Source organism: Sus scrofa, chromosome 7, assembly GCF_054392235.1.
Source record: "Sus scrofa isolate SSC_HxYL_T2T_F1_AM1 chromosome 7, Sscrofa_HxYL_maternal_Yorkshire_Landrace_v2.0, whole genome shotgun sequence".
Lineage (NCBI taxonomy): Eukaryota > Metazoa > Chordata > Mammalia > Artiodactyla > Suidae > Sus > Sus scrofa.
In genome coordinates this window covers 41,798,890-41,818,582 of record NC_139389.1, presented here as the reverse complement: position 1 = coordinate 41,818,582, position 19,693 = coordinate 41,798,890, and the positions used below count along the sequence as shown (strand labels likewise).

General features: G+C 50.0%; 1 protein-coding gene and 1 long non-coding RNA gene across 8 annotated transcripts in view; one reads left to right on the top strand and one right to left on the bottom strand.

The window, feature by feature from the left end:
* The window catches only part of MDGA1 (MAM domain containing glycosylphosphatidylinositol anchor 1), a 65,240-nt gene that overhangs the window by 29,467 nt on the left and 16,080 nt on the right, over positions 1–19,693 (top strand). For 4 of the 7 annotated variants that reach the window (XR_014810078.1, XM_084968000.1, XM_001924567.5 and 1 more), the window contains 7 exons: positions 4,660–4,799; positions 9,969–10,143; positions 11,948–12,144; positions 12,875–13,007; positions 13,241–13,510; positions 15,380–15,709; positions 19,021–19,317. Coding sequence is in view for 5 of the 7 variants with exons in the window: in XM_084968000.1 (XP_084824126.1) it covers positions 4,660–4,799; positions 9,969–10,143; positions 11,948–12,144; positions 12,875–13,007; positions 13,241–13,510; positions 15,380–15,709; positions 19,021–19,317 (1,542 nt within the window). In the remaining 2 variants the exon portion in view is untranslated. The remainder of the gene's footprint in view (positions 1–4,659; positions 4,800–9,968; positions 10,144–11,947; positions 12,145–12,874; positions 13,008–13,240; positions 13,511–15,379; positions 15,710–19,020; positions 19,318–19,693) is intronic. The other 3 variants (XR_014810079.1, XM_084968004.1, XM_084968003.1) reach the window with 1 other exon arrangement.
* On the bottom strand, positions 8,850–11,497 carry LOC110261513 (uncharacterized). The gene is made up of 2 exons (XR_002345700.2): positions 11,357–11,497; positions 8,850–9,324 (listed from the first exon to the last, which is right to left on the bottom strand). It is a non-coding gene; the product is annotated as an uncharacterized LOC110261513 (long non-coding RNA).

Here is a 19,693-nt window from a genome sequence, read left to right as displayed (position 1 = left end):
GGCCCTGGCAGAAGGCATTATTGTTCCTATTTTACCAATGAAGACGCTGAGGCTCAGAGAGGTTAAGTCACTTGCCCAGTGTCACTCAGCTAGTGGGGAGCAGAGCCAGAAATTAGGCGCAGATTATCTGTTCTTTCCATCTGTCTCCAGCAGAGCCCTCCTCTGCCCACTGTTCCTTTTGTCACATCCCCCTGCTTTAGGGTCGTCTTAGCACTTACCATGCTCTGCAACCATCCCTCTCCCCAGCAGTGCTCTTTCAGAGCTGGTCCTTGTTTGCTTTAGTGACAGCCTCCCTAGCATCCAGCACAGCGGCTGGCCTGAAGCATTTGTTTGATAGACTGAATGAAGGGATTATGGGTGCCTCTTGACTCAGGCCCTGGTCTGGTTGCCTTTGGAATCAGAAGATGCTGTCGCTGGCAGTGCCTTCCTGGGGTGTGTGGAGCAAGAAGCTGAGGTTCCATGGGACAGAAGCCCCTCGGGGGCCTGTGACTCCATGGGCTCTCTGTGGGCTTAGGGTCAGAGAAATGCAGTTGTAGCCATTCCAGGGATGAGCAGAGTGAGGGACGCTGATGCACGTTAATGTACCTCGGTGGGTGACAGGCAAATTGGAGTGCCGAGGCCGTGGGGGCCTGGGTGCTTTGCATCTAGCCTGTACTTGCTCCGGAAGGCAAATCTCCACTGGGAAGAAGTCAGCCATTCTTCGGAAGCAGCTTCGGAAGGACTCAGCGTGAAGGGAGCGGGTCATTGTTATGTTCAGTGTTAACAGGGGAACCTGGATAACCTCCACGAACAATGGCCTCAAAGCGTCGTGGATGCTCTTTTTTTATCTAATTGAAGTATAACAATTTTAAGTAAAATTGTTAAGCAAATAACATGATGCATTTTGACACATTCCACCGGCTCTATAACCACCGCTCAGATTAAGACGTGGGAACATTTCCATCCCGCTAGATGGGATCCCACCTCCTCCCTGGAAACTTGTGCTCTTTCCAGTAAGTAATCCTTCACTTCCACCCACGGATAACCACTCTTTTGAGCTTTGTTACTATCAGATGGGTTTTTCAATCAGTTCTGAATTTCAGATATATGAAATTATACACTATTTCCTCTTGTATGTCTGAGTCCATTCAGTCAAATTGTGCTTCGAGATTCAACAGTGTGGAAGTTCCCATTGTGGCTCAGGGGGTTAAGAACCTGACATAGTGTCCATGAGGATGCAGGTTCAATCCCTGGCCTCACTCAGTGGGTTGAGGATCTGGCATTGCCTTGAGTTGCGATGGAGCTCACAGATATGGCTCGGATCTGGTGTTCCCGTGGCTGTGGTGTAGACCTGCAGCTGCAGCTCCGTCCAACCCCTAGCCCAGGGACTTCCGTATGCCACAGGTACGGCTGTAAAAAGAAGAAAAAAAAAGATTCAACAGTGTGGTTTTGTCTATCAGTAGTTCCTTTTCCCCTTGTTGTGTGATATTCCATTGTATGATTATATCAGAATTTAATTACCCTTGCTGCTCTTGATGGACATGTGGGTTTTTTCTTGGTTTTAGATGTGATGAGTAAAAGCTACTACAGATACTCTTGGGCCCATTGTTTGGTTATCATAAGCACTAACTCTAGTGCTTGGGCACCTACCTAGGAGTGGAATTCCTGCATCATACATACAATTGTTTAACCTAAGTAGGTGCTGTCAAAAATCTCTTTCAGGGAGTTTCTGTCGTGGCGCAGTGGTTAACAAATCTGACTAGGAACCATGAGGTTGCGGGTTTGATCCCTGGCCTCCCTCAGTGGGTTAAGGATCCGGCGTTGCCGTGAGCTGTGGTGTAGGTTTCAGACGTGGCTCGGATCCCGCGTGCTGTGGCTCTGGTGTAGGCCAACAGCTACAGCTCCAATTCGACCCCTAGCCTGGGAACCTCCATATGCTATGGGAGCAGCCCAAGAAATGGCAAAAAGACAAAATCTCTTTCAGAGTGGTTCTACCATTTTAGAGTTGGATTGTCTTAATAGTTAATGTTATTAAAGGGAGTTGGATAATCTTAATGATGTCATCATCCATGATGTCAGTTCAGCGTCTCTAATGAGGAAGCACACCTGTCAGGTGGCCAGAGGCCTGGCATATGCTGGCCGGGCCCTGTCTTTTCTGGTTTGTGCTGGCCAGGCCCTGAGAAAGTCCAGCTCTCCAGCTCTCTTTCAGTATTCCTTATCAGTCACCAGAACGCCTGTCATTACAACACTGTCTGGCTACTGGCAAGCCACAGTGTCCAAGATTACAGCTTATCTTCCAGTAGAACCTGTTAAATCAATGTCTTCCTTGTTGAGAGGCACCCCAGGCCTCTTGCAGACATGCATGCAACCTCCCGCTCTTATCAGCAGCTGGCATGCGCATCATGCATTGGCAGGTTTCCTGATGAGATTTCCCGGGGACCTTGGCCATGGATGGCTATCTCTTCCAATACATTTTCATTGCAGGGATTGACAGGTTCAGACCCATTCCCCAGATTCTAGGGTGCATCTGATACAAGGACTATCAGTAGTTCATTTTTCCCTTGTTGTAAGATTATAGGATTCATAGGAAGTCTGAGTTGAAAAAGCCCTTAGCAGTTATCCAATCTACTCCCCTTATACAGGTAGGGACACTGAGGCCCATGAGGTCTGACTTGCCCAAGGTCACACGGATTGTCTCCTGATAACTAGCCTAGGTTCATTTGCAGCCAGACTGGACACTAGACTTTGGGTTGGCGGCACCTGCCACCCTTCGTGGAACTTGCTGCTGTTTGCAGAGTCTCATGGTTAAACATGGCCTACATCACTCCCAGAGGCTGCCTCACAAGCTGCTTGACCTGCAGCCAGGCTGCCTCTGTGGACCCACCCCTGTAATTAGTCCATGACTGTCCCATCGGCGCTGGTTGGAGAGACTCTCCTGAGGTGCTACTTCTGGCAACAGTGGAACACAACAGAATTCTACTAAGCACGTCTCATTTGTCCTGTGTTATCATCGCATCCACCCTTATGTGTACTCAGGCTTGGTAGCATCCTCTCCATCTTAGAGATGAGAAAATGAAGAGCCAAAGATATAGTGGTTTACCCTAGGCCATATAGAATATAAGACTGCCCTGTCACCCTGCAGGAAGCCCCCTATTCATTGAGGCATAGTTCTTCCAGGTTCTTCCCCTGTTCACTGAGGCTGTATCTTCCAACGAGCCTTCTGTGATTCTTCCTCCAAAAGATAGTTACGAGTCTCTCCTCTGACCTCTATATCTTTCTTAAGATGCTTAGCAATTTCACTATGGGATATTCCTATCAATTCATTCATCCATTGAACATTCACTGGGTACTCGCTATATTCAGGGTCTTATGTTGGGGATACCAAGGTGAAGTTCATGGTCAGGTAGGTAGAAGGACAAGACTAGACTCCTGAATTTGGTAGACACACATGCTGATGATTCATTGTGGTTCTGGGGTGGGGATGATGGATATAGAAGAAGAGAAGATGTAGGTCAGTCATGGAGTGCTTCCTGGAGGAAGTCACACATTTTATGCACAGGTTTTATCTCACTGCTGGATTAGCTCTTCCCCTTCTACTCCCTTCACCCTCAACTGTGAGCAGACAGATTTGAACTTGGGGGCCTTGCCCTCCTTCCCAGAGCCCACATACTTGTGGGCTGGAGGCTGGTTCGCCTTTAGGACAATGAGGCTAGACACTGAAGGAGGGCTCTGAATTGTTTTGGTTCAATCGTTTTCCCTTTGGGTCCCCTGCCCACCTCCTCACTCTGGTCCCCCAGCCCTGGGCACTGTGAAAGAGGCCCGGGAGGAGCCAAAGTTTGGCAAGAGCTTCCAGGCCCTCGCTGAGAACTTCCGGCCTTTGGAGAGGAGGTTGGCATAGGTCCAGGGAGCAACGAGGGGAACGTAACCTGCCTTTGGGTGAGGGGAGTGTGCGTTCTTTGGGGCTGCGGGATATCGCAGGTTCTCTAAAAGCACAGCCTGGGATGATTTATGAGGGTGAGCTCAGGCAAGTGATTTGCTGAGACAGTGCTCTCAGGACAGACTGTAAGTGGACAAGGAAATAGCCAGGTGAAAATGTCTTAGATCCTGTCCCTTCCCCAGGGTGGCGGTGGGGAGCTCTGGAGCATAAACAGCATCACAGTCACTCCTCCTTGAGGCAAGGGGATTGGGCTTTTGCACTGTGTCCATCAGTCACTGGGGATGGGGGAGTGGTACCAGGGAAGGGGTAACCTCCTAGGTATGGAGCTGGCCCAGCCATCCCTGAGGTAGGTGAGCTCTGTGCACCTAGCAGCTGCCAGAGCAGCTGGGAACAGAGACTGCCGGCACGGGAGCAGGCTGGAGCACCAGAAGCCTCTGCGACGGGGGCTGCGACTGGTGCTCACTGAGGGATAAGCAGGCTGTACAGAGTACAAAGCCCCTCACCATCCTCGGCTCTTCCAAGAGCACTGGTCTCTTGCCAGGCTGGTCGGGTGGGGAGGAATTGATCCTTTCCCGAGTCCCTGGCCCTTCTGGGTCTGGCCTGGGGCCCTGGGCTCAATGGGATCAGACCTCTGATGGGCCTGGGAGCTCTGGGCTGACCCCTCCCCCTGACCCACTCAGGAGGGAGCCCTAGACCCCTCTGGCCTTGGTGCCTCTTCTCTAAACCTCCCCCTCTCCCGCCAGCTCCAGCCCAGGCTCAAATCGTACACGCAGGCCAGGCGTGTGTGGTGAAAGAGGACAACATCAGCGAGCGCGTCTACACCATCCGGGAGGGGGACACCCTGGTGCTGCAGTGCCTGGTCACCGGGCACCCTCGGCCCCAGGTAAGCCCCCACCCTGGCCTGATGGCCCCTCCCACCCTCACCTCGTCATTCCCCACCATCCCCTCTTCTGGGATCGGAAGAGGCAGCGAGAGCCAGGGTGTGGAGGTGAACGGGGTCAAGTCAGCAGAAGACAGGAGCCTGGGGCTGGGGGGGGCTGGAAAATAACTCTGCAGGGCTTGAGGCTGTGGGCGTATCCACCTGAAAGCACTGACAGATGAGGGGAAAGACTAAATGTCGCTTGTTCACCTCCACTCTGTCCCTGTATCAGCCGAGCAGACGTCCCCTCAGATATGCCTTCAGCCGTGTGCCCAGCACTGTGCTAGGTCCTTTCTCCAGTGTTTTCTCTTGCTGTGAGGGAGGCATTAGGGCCTCCATTTGAAGTGGAGGAAATCGAGGCTCAGTGAGGTTAGCAAAACTCTTGTGAGGGCAGTAGCAGAATTTTGAATCCAGAACCCGTGTTCTCAGTAGCTTTGCAGTGTATCCATCTTTGGGTTGGGGACCCCAGGAGTTACTAACCACAGTCTCTGCCTCAGGAGGCTTCTAGTAGGCAAGCCTCATACTTTTAGGGGCTCAAAACTATTAGAAAGTAACAGAAGAGGGGTATCTGGAAAAGCCAGGTGCATTTTGTCCCAGACTAAGTGGGAGGTTCAGGCAAGTGGCTGGTTATCACTGAGAGCTGACGGGAAGAGGCAGGAGGATGGGCTGGAAGGATGGGGGGAACTTGCTTGAGCTGCTGTGACCTTTAAAAGCAGCAGAAAGGGTTTTGATTGGATCCTAGGAAGCACAGTGATAGAAAAATCCTTTGGGGAAGATATCTTTGGCAACAGGGACAGTTTTAGTAGGTTTGGCCTTGAGACAAGCAGATGGACAAGGAAACCCCTAAAGACTTTCAATCTGAAACTATCATCATCACCCGCTCCTTCTTAAAGTTGTGTTTAGAAGGGAAAACAATGCCTCCAGTCTTCAGGCTGGTGTTTGTATAGGTGTAAATTTAGGGATGGTCCTCCTATAGTCAGGGAGGCAGCCGAGTCCCCTCTCCCTAAGGCTGCCCTGGCCCCTTGTGTGTCCGCCAGTGCATTGCATATAAGAGTCCTTTGTGGCTGTGGCTGTGTGGATATGCACCCATTTTCTATTTCTATTTGTAGTTTCATTGTTCTTCCTGCTGCCTAGGCTCAAACCCTTGGGCTCTTAATTGACTTGGCACCACATATTCCCCACATCTAGCCAGCCTCTGAGGCCTTTCTTTTTATGTCTCTTACCTGCATCTCCTTCTATCCTTCAGTCCTGTCCTTGGACCACTGCAGCAGCCTCTAACTGGCCTCCCATTCTCCTATGTCGCCCCCTCCAATTCATTCCTGCACCCTGCTCCCAGAATCCTCCTCCTCAGACCTGCTACATCATGTCACTCCCCTGCTCAGAAACCTATGAAGGCTCCACATTACCTGAGAGACCCAAGTGAAGCCTCCTGGGGGTGGAACTGAAGACCTCCCTCTGTCCAGCCTTTCCAATCTGATCTCCCACTGCCATTCTCCTCACATCCTATCTTCAGTTGAACCTCTCCAAATACACCCTAGTCCTTCTTGCTTTAGCCACTGCTGTTTACCTCTCCTGAAATGCCTTCTAGTGCCTTCTTTGCTCATTTCATTACAATAAGTATCTATTGAGCAACTGCTATGTGCCAAGCGCTGTGATGAGTCCTGAGGATATAGCTGCAGTTCCTGCTGTAATGGAGTCTAGGGTGGAGCAAGTATCATGTCATAGCCCACTTTGTGGGCAGATGAGGGAATGAGTGGGCATGGAATTCCCTACTTCAAATTAATGGCAAGAAAGAAGAAATCTCTGAGGCCAAGATGAAGGAGGAATCTATAGTAATGGCAGTGAGCAGAAGCTGAAGACATGGCCTGTGGAGGGACTTAACTGCATACTCACCTCTGGGTAGTAATACCACTCACCTAGTAGTATTAATACATACTGGGGGGGGGGGTATGACGCCCATCTATGGCTGGAACTGGAACTGGATTTTCTACCTAAATCTGGAAGAGTGACACCTATGAACAGAGACCAGAAGATCTCTGTCCCACAACCCCGAGTCATAGCAGGAAGCAGACTTTCTGCTTCAGGGTGTGGGTGCAAACAGAGTCACCTATGAGAGAATAACCCTAGTCCAGTCTGTGTCTTGCACTGTCCAAGTGGTGAGGAAGCCTGAAGCTCAGAAACTAATATAAAAACTGGTTGGAACCTATGACTCCATATATCTTGGGCATAGGCAACCATAAAGCTACACCAGGAGTTCCTATCATGGCGCAGTGGTTAACGAATCCGACTAGGAACCATGAGGTTGCGGGTTCGGTCCCTGCCCTTGCTCAGTGGGTTAACGATCCGGCGTTGCCATGAGCTGTGGTGTAGGTTGCAGACGTGGCTCGGATCCCGCGTTGCTGTGGCTCTGGCGTAGGCCAGTGGCTACAGCTCCGATTCGACCCCTAGCCTGGGAACCTCCATATGCCGCGGGAGCGGCCTAAAGAAATAGCAAAAAGACAAAAAAACAAAAAACAAAACAAAACAAAACCAAAAAAAAGCTACACCACAGACAGGCCTGTCATGGCCCAAGTGAGGCTTTTGTGGAAGATGATTCCTACTGAGTACAAGCCCGTGGAGTGAAACTTTATTTATTCATTTCTTTCTTTATCTTTTTTTTGTATGACCCGGCAGCACATGGAATTCCCTGACCAGGGATCAGATCTGAGCCTTAGTTGCAACCTAAGCTACAACTGCAGCAATGTTGGATCCTTAACCCACTATGTGGGGCTGGGGATCAAACCTGTGTCCCAGTAGTCCCAAGATTCCACTGATCCCACTGCACCACAGTGGGAACTCCTGGAGTGGAATTTTAAAACATATCTAAAAATACAGTGTCAGGAGAACCAGTCCATAGACCCAAACAATTAAACACTTGACATCTGAGGTAACAGGTAATAGATCAATCTGAAAAGATCTTTAAAATAAATATATTTAAAATGTTTAAAGAGAGAATAGGAGTAGAATCCACAGGATAGGAGATTATAAAATCTAATCAGTTAATATACGAAAAAAGCAAATAGAAATCCTAGAAATAAAAATAATATAGACTTTAGAAAAGTTTGACCTCAATACCATAGAAATAGCTAAGGAGAAAATTGGTGAATTGGATAATAGATCTGAGGAAATCAGCTACAGTGTACTCTGGAGAAGACAAAAGGATGGAAAATGTGAAAAGGAAATTGGGAAACATGTAGGATAGAAAGAGAAGCTACAACATAAAATAAGGCATTCTAGAAGGCGTAGAGAAAACTGAGAGGAGGCAAGATTTAAAGAGATAAAGGCTGAGAATTTTGTAGCACTAAAGAATGATACAAACCCTCAGATGGATAAAATGAACCAAGTCCTAAGCAGTTTGTAAACAAATCCTATCATAGTGAAACTGTAAAATGTCAAATATGAAAAGAAAAAATGTTTTCATGGTCTTGTTCTTTCTCCAAAGCACCCCCAACTTACATCTGAATTGCCTGAAACTGCATGTAGATTTTCCCACATTTTATAACCCCTGGGCCCATGAGGCTTGAGTTGGGGGTGGTGAGGGGATAAGGGTAATACTAAGGCCTGCAGTGGCCTCTCCCTGCAGGAGAAGATTGCCCTTTCACCCAGTTCTCTCAGCTTTGCAGTTTTTATGACCTGTGGCCTGACATATTCACCAGGATCAGGGGCCTTGCCCTATCTCGGTAATGGGCAGTCCTCCCCAATTTTCAAAATGGAAGCTTCCCTACTTTATTCCTCAGTTCTTAAGAGTTAATAATCTGGAACTAATCAGTTTTTCTGAAACCTCTAGTACTTTGAGTAGTAGCTCAAGTTTCTTATTTGATCCTTGATATCTTCCCATATTTGAAGGTATTGTTAATAATAACAGAAATGTGTTGAGTGACTAATATGTATCGGGTACCACACTTGGGTGTTTTGCATACCTTCTTCCTAAGCTTCACAATGACTCTGAAAAGTGGGTTTTATGCTATATTATTGTTTTATTTATTTATTTATTTATTTATTTTTAGAGCCGCATGTGTGGCATATGGAAGTTCTCAGGCTAAGGGTCAAACTGGAGCTGCAGCTGTTGGCCTACAACACAGCCACAGCAACACAGGATCCAAGAAGATGCCTCTGCAACCTACACTACAGCTCATGGCTATGTAATTGTAGTTATCTATGGCTGCATAACAATTGCTCCAAAATTTAGGGGCTTAAAACACCAAACACTTATTGTCTCACAGTTCCTGTAGGACAGGAATCCTGGAGCAGCTTAAGGGCTGCTCTGGCTCGGGGTCTCTCAGGAGGCTGCAGAAATTGGAGGACTCTCTGGAGCCCAAGGGTCCACTTCTGAGCTAACTTCCATGGCTGTTGGCTTGAGGCTTCTTTTCTGCCCTGGCGGGTCTCTCCACAGGGCTGTTCATGACATGACAGCTGGCTTTCTCCAGAGCAAGTGATCCAGGAGAGTGAGCTAGATGGAAATCAAAGTCTTTTAGAACCTGATCTTGGAAGTGACACATTATCACTCTTTCCAAATTCTATTGGTCACCCACACCATCCCTGCTACAAAATGAGAGGGAGCTACAGAAAGGTGTGAATACCAGGAGGCAGGGACCATGGGGGGGCAGTGGTGGAGGAGGCTGGCTGCTACACAGACCTCTTTCACAGATGAGAAATCTGAAGCTAGATGCGTAACCTACCCAAGGCCATTAAGCTAATAAGTGGAATAACACCAACAACAAAATTAATCAAGTTCTTAGTCTCCCAGACACTAATTATATGGTCTCTTAATCTTCCCAGTAAGCCTAGGAAATGAGTAATATTCCCATTTCACAGATGAGGAAAGGCAGGCAGGAGAGGTTGGGTCACTTGCCCACAAACCCACGCTAACAGCTGCACATACTATCTTTTTAAAAAGCCTCCTCCATCTGATCCCAGTTTCCCCAGGCTTCTCTCTGAGAGGTCCCACCTCCAGTGTGCATTCCCAGGAGGCTGTTTGCCTTCGTTCCCGAGGCCTGTGTATGCCCCACATGTGCTCGTGGCAAAGGATGGGGTGGGCGCAGAGCCCCCTCCCTCACTGCCTGGTCTGACTCTGCCCGGCCCGGGCTGGCCCAGGTGCGTTGGACCAAGACTGCGGGCAGTGCATCGGACAAGTTCCAGGAGACGTCGGTGTTCAACGAGACGCTGCGCATTGAGCGCATCGCGCGCACGCAGGGCGGCCGCTACTACTGCAAGGCTGAGAACGGCGTGGGTGTGCCCGCCATCAAGTCCATCCGGGTGGACGTGCAGTGTGAGTCGCCGGACCCCTTCTTCACCCCCGGGCCAGGGGCCTGCTCCTAGGGGCTCAGGCTGGGAAGGAGGCGTGGGGAGGAGGGTGGAGAAGTGGCACCTCAGTGGAAAACAACTGTAGAGACTTTTTCTCTTCCGGGTCAGAGAAAGGCCTCTCTGTGGTTCAACCCCATACCACTCACACAGTCCCATCTGTAATCCCATATGGACCTTGCAGCATCCCTGTAAAGTGGTCAGGGGAGGCAGGACAGGGTGGCGTGTACCCATTCCACAGATGCAGAAACTGAGACTAAAGGCTTCTGATGTGCTCACTGCATAGATCTCTTGACTATGGTCCAGTGCTCTTTCTTTAGCTCCTCATGTCTCTGCTTTTGTCTCAGGGCAGCTCTGAGACTTCCCTCCCCCAATATCTGCAGGACCAGGTACTCCTCAGTCCTTGCTGCTGGGTGAATGGGAAGCCCCCCAGCCCCTGCCTACCCTCTATGGATATCCCCTTGACCTCTGAGAGGCTACATCTCTGTTTGCCACCCATCTCTGTGCCCATCCAGGCTGACCTAAGTACCCAGAAGCTGTAGGGCCAGGCCCAACAGCCTCCATCTGAGTCCAGTTTCCCCAGGCTCCTCACTGAGAGGTCCCACCTCCAGTGCCCATGCCCAAGAGGCTGTTTGCCTTAGTTCCCGAGGCCACCACTGCCACTTAATATCAACAGTGAACTTACCCATTAAATTCCCCTCCCCTGCCTGCTAATTGGGACCCGATAAAGTGGTGAGCTGTTGAACCACAGGACCTCTCTTCTGTCCCCCATCAGCCAACCAAGGGCCTGCCCAACCTGGAGCTGAGGGTCGTTTCTCAAGTTATTGTGGCTGGAAGGGGCTGGCAGGCATGACCTGGGCCTCACCACCGCCCTGCCTCTACCCATGGCCTTGGCTGTGACTACTGTCCTTGTGAGCTGCAGGAGGACAGACTGATCGGAAGTTAGAATGTGGAATGTTGGTACCTTTGATTTACAACCCTGGCTGCACATTAGAATCTCTAGGGGATCTTTTAAAAACATATATTAATGTCTGAATCTTACTTCCAGAGATTCTGATTTAATCGATTGGAAGTAGAGCCCTGACATCAGAATTTTTTTCTTAAACTTTTTTTTTAAATTGAGAATTAAACTACACCCAATAGAGTACACTACTTCCATGTACATTTCAATGAATACTTACATATATATGTACATGTGTAAACACCATCCAGGTGATGAGGGTTCCCCAGAAAGGGCCCTAGAAATTTCCTTCATGCGCCCTCTCAATCAATAATCTCCTTAGAGGCGGTCACTCTTCTGACTTGTGCTCGATCAGTGAGCTCTGCCAGGCATCCGATTAAAAGAAAATCTCTGTGAATCTGTGGTGCAAACAGGAGTGAGAACCACCAATCTAGTCCAGTCAACCGGTGAGGAAGTGGGTCCAGAGAGAGAAGGGACTTGGGCAGGTCACTCTACAAATTTAACAGCTAACCTGGGATTTGAACTAGGGTTTCCTGATTTCCAATGTGCAGCTGCTTCCTCCATCCCAAGATAGGAGGGTGACGCTAGACACCCCCTCCCATGCAGGTCCCTGGGGAGGGATAGTTGAGAAGCCAACAGGTCCAGTCCCCTGCTTCTGACAGGACGCTCAAAGTTGCAGGACTGGGAGAGCAGCAGGCTCTCTAGAAGCATCCCATGAGGGTGGCTTAACTTTCCCTGAGGGCTGTCAGGGGCCCAAGCCCACCACCTTGGGTCCCCCAGCTCTGACTCCACTGGGGCGGTGCCCTCGCAGACCTGGACGAGCCCGTGCTGACGGTGCACCAGACCGTGAGCGATGTTCGAGGCAACTTCTACCAGGAGAAGACGGTGTTCCTGCGCTGCACTGTCAACTCCAACCCACCTGCCCGCTTCATCTGGAAGCGGGGCTCCGACACCCTGTCTCACAGCCAGGACAACGGGGTGGACATCTACGAGCCCCTCTACACCCAGGTCAGGACGGGCGGCAGTCTCCTCGCGGCTCACCCGGTGGGGGGGGGGGGGGGAGGGCGGGGGCTGCTTGACGCTGACGACTTCTTCTGACGGCAGAAGCGTGCATTCTGATTGGCAGACCCAGTGGGGCCCGGAGGTCAGGGAGCGACTCGGAGGGCGGGAGAGTCCTCAAAGCTACGCGTCCTCTGACAACATTGCTGATTAGGAAAGGCACCCCCTAGGGGCAGGCAGGCCTGGTCTTGGGAACCCACGGGCAGGCCCAACAAGAATTGGAGTAGAGAGATGACCCACTTCCTTCGGGTCTCCTACAGCCCCAGGAGATGGCAATGGAGCCATCTTACCAGGAGGGCCTTCAGAGGCGGCTTTCCTCGGTGACTGTCAGAACTCCGCCTGTGGCCGTGGCCGGTGGGGCCAGCCCTCTGTTTTTGTGGATTGGAAGACAGAGCAGGATTCCCTCAATCTTCCATTTCCCAGAATGGGGAAACTGAGGCCTGGTCCTGGCCCTGGCCTGGGGGGGTTGGTAAAAGGGCACCCTCGGACTCATGGCAGCCCAGGTGTGGGGAGTGTGGCACCCACCCCAGGCTGTCTCCCTGGGGATCAATGGCGTGGAGGTTGGGAAAGATAGGAACTAGAGTGGGAATTTGCTTTAGCCTCGGGTGCTTGTTGAATGTGTGTGAGACCCCTGGAGACCGAAGCCGGCCCCTCACCCCACTGGTCCACTGCTGCCCAGGGGGAGACCAAGGTCCTGAAGCTGAAGAACCTGCGGCCCCAGGACTATGCCAGCTACACCTGCCAGGTGTCTGTACGCAACGTGTGCGGCATCCCGGACAAGGCTGTCACCTTCCGGCTCACCAACACCACGGGTACAGGCACTCCCCTCACCCCCATCCTCTTGCCCACCTAGGCTGAGCCCCCAACCAGGAGATGGTGCCCAGCCCACACAGGACTCTGGGGACATCACCATGAGTGCCTGCCTTCCTTCCTCCTGCCCTCCTCTCTTCTTCCTCGAAGGCCTTTCCTGGCCCCACAGTTTCCCTCCCACTTCTCTTCCAAATCCTGCTTCACGGTCCCCTAAGACCCCTTCTTGTCCTCCTAGCACCACCAGCCCTGAAGCTGTCTGTGAATGAAACTCTGGTGGTGAACCCCGGGGAGAATGTGACCGTACAGTGTCTGCTGACAGGCGGTGACCCCCTGCCCCAGCTGCAGTGGTCTCATGGACCAGGCCCGCTGCCTCTGGGTGCCCTGGCCCAGGGTGGCACCCTCAGCATCCCTTCAGTGCAGGCCCGCGACTCTGGCTACTACAATTGCACAGCCACCAACAATGTGGGCAACCCGGCCAAGAAGACTGTCAACCTCCTGGTGCGATGTACGTGGCTCCGGAAGGGCGGGAGGGGACTCGGGAAGCAGACAGGGTTCCTGTCCCTCAGAAACTGACATGGGAAAGGGGCCTGTCTGCTTTTCCTCCGTAGGGAAGATAGGGCAGAGGAGGATGATTCCAGGCACTTTGATTTCCCTGCAATTCAGGTATCTGCCAGCAGATGGAAGGACTAAAATTTGTATCAAGTTTTATTTACAGTTTAGCAATTTACATTTTCAAATATAACCTCACCAAACCAAGAAGTAGGAAGGGTTGGTGTTGATTATCTACATTTTTTTTTTTAAGATTGGGAAACTGAGGCTACAAAAAGCTAATTGCAAACATTCCATTCTCTAAGAGAAATTTTCAGTCTTTTCCCCTGTACTGTGGTTTCTATGTGATTAATAGAATTAAAGTGAAAATGACACACATTTCCACATGCCTCGTATGTAAATATTTATTAGCAAAGCATTTTAGTGAGAATGAAGATAATTACTAAATGTAAAAATGATTAAAACTTGGAGCACAATCTAAAGAAGCTCAAATGCTTTCCTTACTACACTTCAGCCTCAGTAATTATCATTAGCTGCTTGATAAGATCTTGATTTTGCTACTCTGCTTTAAGGAGAAAACTCTAAATTAGTCTGCTTGTGCAGCTTTAGGTTGTTGTTTTTAAATTTTTTTTTTAAGTGTTTGTGAAGATCCAGGCTTGTTTCCAGCACTTTAGCACTTGAAAGTAAAGTATAGCTTCTGTTAAATTCAACTGAGAATCTTCTGATGAAATAAATACTCTTCTTTGTTCATTTCTCACTGACCAGCCTTCTCCCTAACTCTCCTCACAAAAAGAAGCTAGCTCTCTATGACTTTTTACTTAATTCTGATTAAATAGCGAGAAAGATAATAGTCAAACTGTGGTTATCTAATGACTGCTTTTTCCTTTGATGGTACTTTTTCCATGAGAAGATTGTTTTTCTCCTCCCGATTTCATTTGGCCTTTAAAACTTGGATTGGTAAGATTGTGATTTGCATCAAATACTTGTGGTCACCCTTCAGGGTGATACACAGCCTGCTTTGCTCAGACCAGTTCTGATTTATGGCTGTTGTACCAGAGTCTTGTCTAATGAGCACCTAATGTTCTAATGCTTGGCATACATCAAACAATATTCAGATTTTTTTAAAGAGGCCAAATCATTTTCTTTCTCAACTTTGTATTTTTATGTAATTGCATGTAAAATGATTGTTTGTCTTTTTTATTTTTTAAATAACACAGACTTGTTGCCAAGAGCTAAACAGCAAGAAAGGGAAGTTAAAAATGTCCCCTCAGTCCCACTCTCTAGACAGAACCACTGTCACATTCTGGTGCTTCCTTCCAAAATTTGTGTTTTTTATATTCTGGGCTTAACACAACAATAAAAAAATAAAGCAGCATCATAGTTAAGAGTACAGGCTCTGAGTGTGAATTCAAAGTTGGCTATTTACTTCTTTGGGCAAGTGAATTAAACTCTCTGAGTCTCGGTCCCCGCTGTAAAACAGAAACACTAAAGTGCCTCCATCAAAGATTGTGGGATGAGCTAAATGAGGAAACCCACATAAAGGGCTTAGAACAGGGCCTCTCAGAGTGTGTGTTCTGTCGACAGTGGCTATATCGATTACTCAACCCACTCTCCTACAGAGAGCTTTTTTTGAACTTTTTGAAACACATTGAGCAAGCACAACAATTTCTAGGCAGAGAAAAGTGTAGCTTTCTCCTGGGAATTGAGGGGTGGGATATAGTCCTTGCCACTTGGAGGAGAGAAGCTGTGTCTGAATGGGGGGTGGGATATAGAAGCTTGGCTTTGAGTTAGCCTCAGCCACCCTTCCGTCCCCATCCACCCACAGCCATGAAGAACGCCACGTTCCAGATCACTCCAGATGTGATCAAAGAGAGCGAGAACATACAGCTGGGCCAGGACCTGAAGCTGTCATGCCATGTGGATGCAGTGCCCCAGGAGAAGGTGACCTACCAATGGTTCAAGAATGGCAAGCCAGCACGCATGTCCAAGAGGCTGCTGGTGACCCGCAATGACCCCGAGTTGCCCGCCGTCACCAGCAGCCTGGAGCTCATTGACCTACACTTCAGCGACTACGGCACCTACCTTTGTGTGGCTTCCTTCCCGGGGGCACCTGTGCCTGACCTGAGCGTCGAGGTCAACATCTCCTCTGAGACAGGTGAGCAACTGGAGGGTGGCAACAGGGAGGTGTGAGGGGCCTGGAGAGGCCCACCAGGGGAGGTGGGGGCAGCAGCTTGGGAAAGGGAGGCCGCAGTGAGGAGGATACCGGTTGTTCATTGCATTTACCAAACACCTGTTATATGCCAGGCACTGTGCTCAGCTCTGGAGTAAAGTGGTGGGCAAAATAAGCTCTGCTCTCCTTGAACTTGGTGGCAAATATTTTTCAGATCATCCCACAAATAACTGCAAACTGTGATGCATGAGAGTCAGGAAAGAGTTTCCTAAGATAGCAGGTTTGAGCTGAGATCTGAGGGAGGGGCAGGATTTTAATAGGCAAAGAAGGGCAAGGGAGGGTGGAAGAGAAAGGCAGGCCAAGGAATTAGCATGTGCAAAGACACTGGGGCAGGAAAGTACACAGACCATTTTGAGCACTGAAAGGAGAGTGTGGCTGGGAGAATGCAGTGAGCTGAGAATGGAGAGGTTGGCGGGGGGCCAGATTTTGCAGAGGATTGAGGTCTTTCTTCCATTAATAATAAATAATGATGTAGTAATGACCAATGTTTACTGAGTGTTTACTATGTGTTCTGATGATTTTATATTTATCTCATTCGCCTTCATGACTTACCTTATGGGATAGATGGTTCATCTTCAGTTTTTAGAGATGAGGAAACTTAGGCTCAGAAGTTGAAGACTCTTACCTAAGGTAACACTTCAATAAGTGGTGGAGCTGGGATTGGAAGCCAGGCAGTCTGACTTTAGAGCCTGCTCTCAGCTTCCCCTGAAGGGTTTACCCTTTGAAAAAGATAAGCATTGGGAAGGAATGATTTTGGAAAGGGTTTCTAGAATTTCATCTCCAGCCCCTAGGACCTTGTACTGGGTTGCTGGCTGACTTTTGGCTAAACCTCTTCACCTGTCTGGGCCTCAGTCTCTCCTCTGTGAGGCCTTGAACCAGGTAGCCTTGGAGGCCCTTCCTATCCTGACGTCTAAAAGGAGGAGGTCGGGTGAAGCTGGAAGCATCAGGAAAGGCTTCCAGTAGGAGACGGCCCTGAGCTGGCTTTGGGAGCGGACTAGGCCTCCACAGATTCCTCAAATCCATTTTGCAAATCTCTGTGTCATGTCCTGGATGAGGAGCTGGGGACCCAGCCATGAACACCACAGCCCCATCCTCGGAGCTCACTGTCTGGCCAGGGAGATAGACCTGCTCTTAAGTGTCAGGTAAGGTGCAGGAAAAGGAAGGACAAATCTCAGATATGACTCAAAAGCTAAAGGTGGGGTCTGCAGAGCATCGTGGAGACACGAGAGGTGTACCAGACCACCTGGGGGCGTCAGGAGGGACTTCTCAGAGGAGCCACGTTCCATGTGAGCATCTGCCGGCTGGGGGGACAAGCCCAGGAGAAGAAGGGCAAGGTGTATGAGACTTGCTGTGTCCAGGAAGTATGTTCATTACAAGTGGATCCCACGGCTTGTACACAGGATGGGGGAGGGAAGATGAGACTGGGAATTGGCAGAGGCCAGAGCATGAGGGCCGTGGAGTTTGAGCTTTCACCTGAGGGCAGTCGGCCTCAGAATGGGGAGACAGACCTTTAGCCTGTGGAGGCACAGAAGGGCTGGGAGCCAGGATGTTTTAGAAACAGGGAAATCGATGGGGTACAGGGCCATTTCTTTCTTCTGCTCATAAGCCTAATGCCTGGGGTGTGAAAGCTTTTAAAGTACCTGTGGAAATGGTTCGGACTTGGAAAAATAAATTAATTGGCTCCCAAATACAAAGAGAAAGCTGAAGAATTAAAGCCAATAAATGTATAAATGTTTACAGAGTATAAATTACCCTAACCAGGAGTTCCTATTGTGGCACAGTGGAAACAAATCCAACTAGTATCCATGAGGATGCGGGTTCGATTTCTGGCCTCGCTCAGTGGGTCGGGGATCCTGTGTTGCTGTGGCTGTGGAGGCTGGCAGCTGTAGCTCTGATTCAACCCCTAGCCTGGGAACCTCCTGGTGCCGTGGGTGTGGCCCTAAAAAGAAAAAAAAAATTATGCTAACTAGATAACTGGACCTCAGCTTGCCTTGTAGACTTACTTACAATCTGATTTAATATAGACATTTTAATTTGTTTGGTGTATATGGGATGAGACCCATAGAAGTCTTTAAAAGACCCCCATTTGGACGATGTGTTGGGTTGGACTACGTTTGGCTGTGGATAACAGAAAAACCCTAAATAACAGTGGCTTTGAATGAGATAGATGTGTATTTATTCTTCATGTAAAAGTCCAGGCTGGAATAGTGACTCTGCTCCACCAAGTCCTTAGAGCTCCAGGCTCCCAATTCTGTTATCCTTAGCATGTGCCACCTGGTCCACCATGGCACTGCCAGCTGCAGCCATCAATCTGCATTCCAGCCTGCAGGAAGGTGGAAAAGAAGAGAGGTACCGCCTCTCCCTTTAAAGACCCATACCCCTTTGGCCAGAATATAGTCACATGGCCACAGCTAGCCATAAAGCAGTCTGGAAATACAGTCTTTATTCTGGCTGTGTGCCCTGCTAAAGCCCAGATATTCTGTCACCTGGGAAGAAAGGTCAAGGATGTTGAGGGAAAGGCTATCAAGGTGTGATAATACTCCAGAAAGAGGAGTTCCCGTCGTGGCTCAGTGGTTAACAAATCCAACTAGGAACCACGAGGTTGCAGGTTTGATCCCTGGCATTGCTCAGTGGGTTGAGGATCCTGCGTTGCTATGAGCTGTGGTGTGGGTCGCAGACGTGGCTCGGATCCCAAGTTGCTGTGGCTCTGGTGTAGGCCATTGGCTATAGCTCCGATTTGACCCCTAGCCTGGGAACCTCCACATGACCCGGGAGTGGCCCTAGAAAATGGAAAAAAGACAAAAACAAAAAAACAAAACAAAAAAAAACACTCCAGAAAGAGAAGATGTAGGCTTTAACTAGAGTAGGGCCAGTGGGCAGGAGAGGGAGGACTAGGGGAGAAGATATTTAGAACTATTTAAAAAGTGGAACCCCCCACAAATAAAGATGGGAGTCCCCCAAACTTAGTAATGTTGGGATAAGGGGATAGAAAATTTGCCCTGGAGGACTTCACTCTTTCTGAGTTGGGAGACCTCGAGGTGTAGACTCAGGAAGGGTTGAGGATTTGGGGAGGGGAGTTTTGCTTTGGAGACACTTGGGGATCTGTGGACCCTCTGAGAAGAGGAAGGGAGGCTCCTGGGGGGAGGAGGGAGGGATCAGAAGCCCCAGAGCAGAGGCGGGTCGTGGAGAGGGGTGGGTAGCTCTAACCTGGCTCCTACCTCTCCCCTGCCCCGTAGTGCCACCCACCATCAGCGTGCCCAAGGGCAGAGCGGTGGTGACCGTGCGCGAGGGCTCGCCGGCCGAGCTGCAGTGCGAGGTTCGAGGCAAGCCGCGGCCGCCGGTGCTGTGGTCCCGCGTGGACAAGGAGGCTGCATTGTTGCCCTCCGGGCTGCCCCTGGAGGAGACCTCGGACGGGAAGCTGCGGCTGGAGCGCGTGAGCCGAGACATGAGTGGGACCTACCGCTGCCAGACAGCTCGCTATAATGGTTTCAACGTGCGCCCCCGCGAGGCCCAGGTGCAGCTGAACGTGCAGTGTGAGTCCCACCGCCCCAGCCGACCACCCCCCGAGCTGTCCCTCCGGGTTCCAGTCTGGCCTGCCGCCTCTTCCGCCCTTCACCCACCCTGTCCAACCAAACCCCTCTGCTTACTGCTGATTCCCCTAAACCCTCCTTGACCCCCGCGCTCTAAGACGTGGAGGTCCATGACCCTTGCTGCCCCGTCTTCGTTCCCAAGGACCCAGTGAGCAAAGAAATAACTGATTTTGACAAATGGAAATGGGAGTTGGAAGGTGGAAGGACCCTCAAGGGAACGATCTGATAGCATAATGACGGGAGTTAATTCACCACGCGCCAAGCACTAGTCTAAGAGCGTGTTAACGCAGCAACTCATCTAGCCCTCCACAGCCCTGTG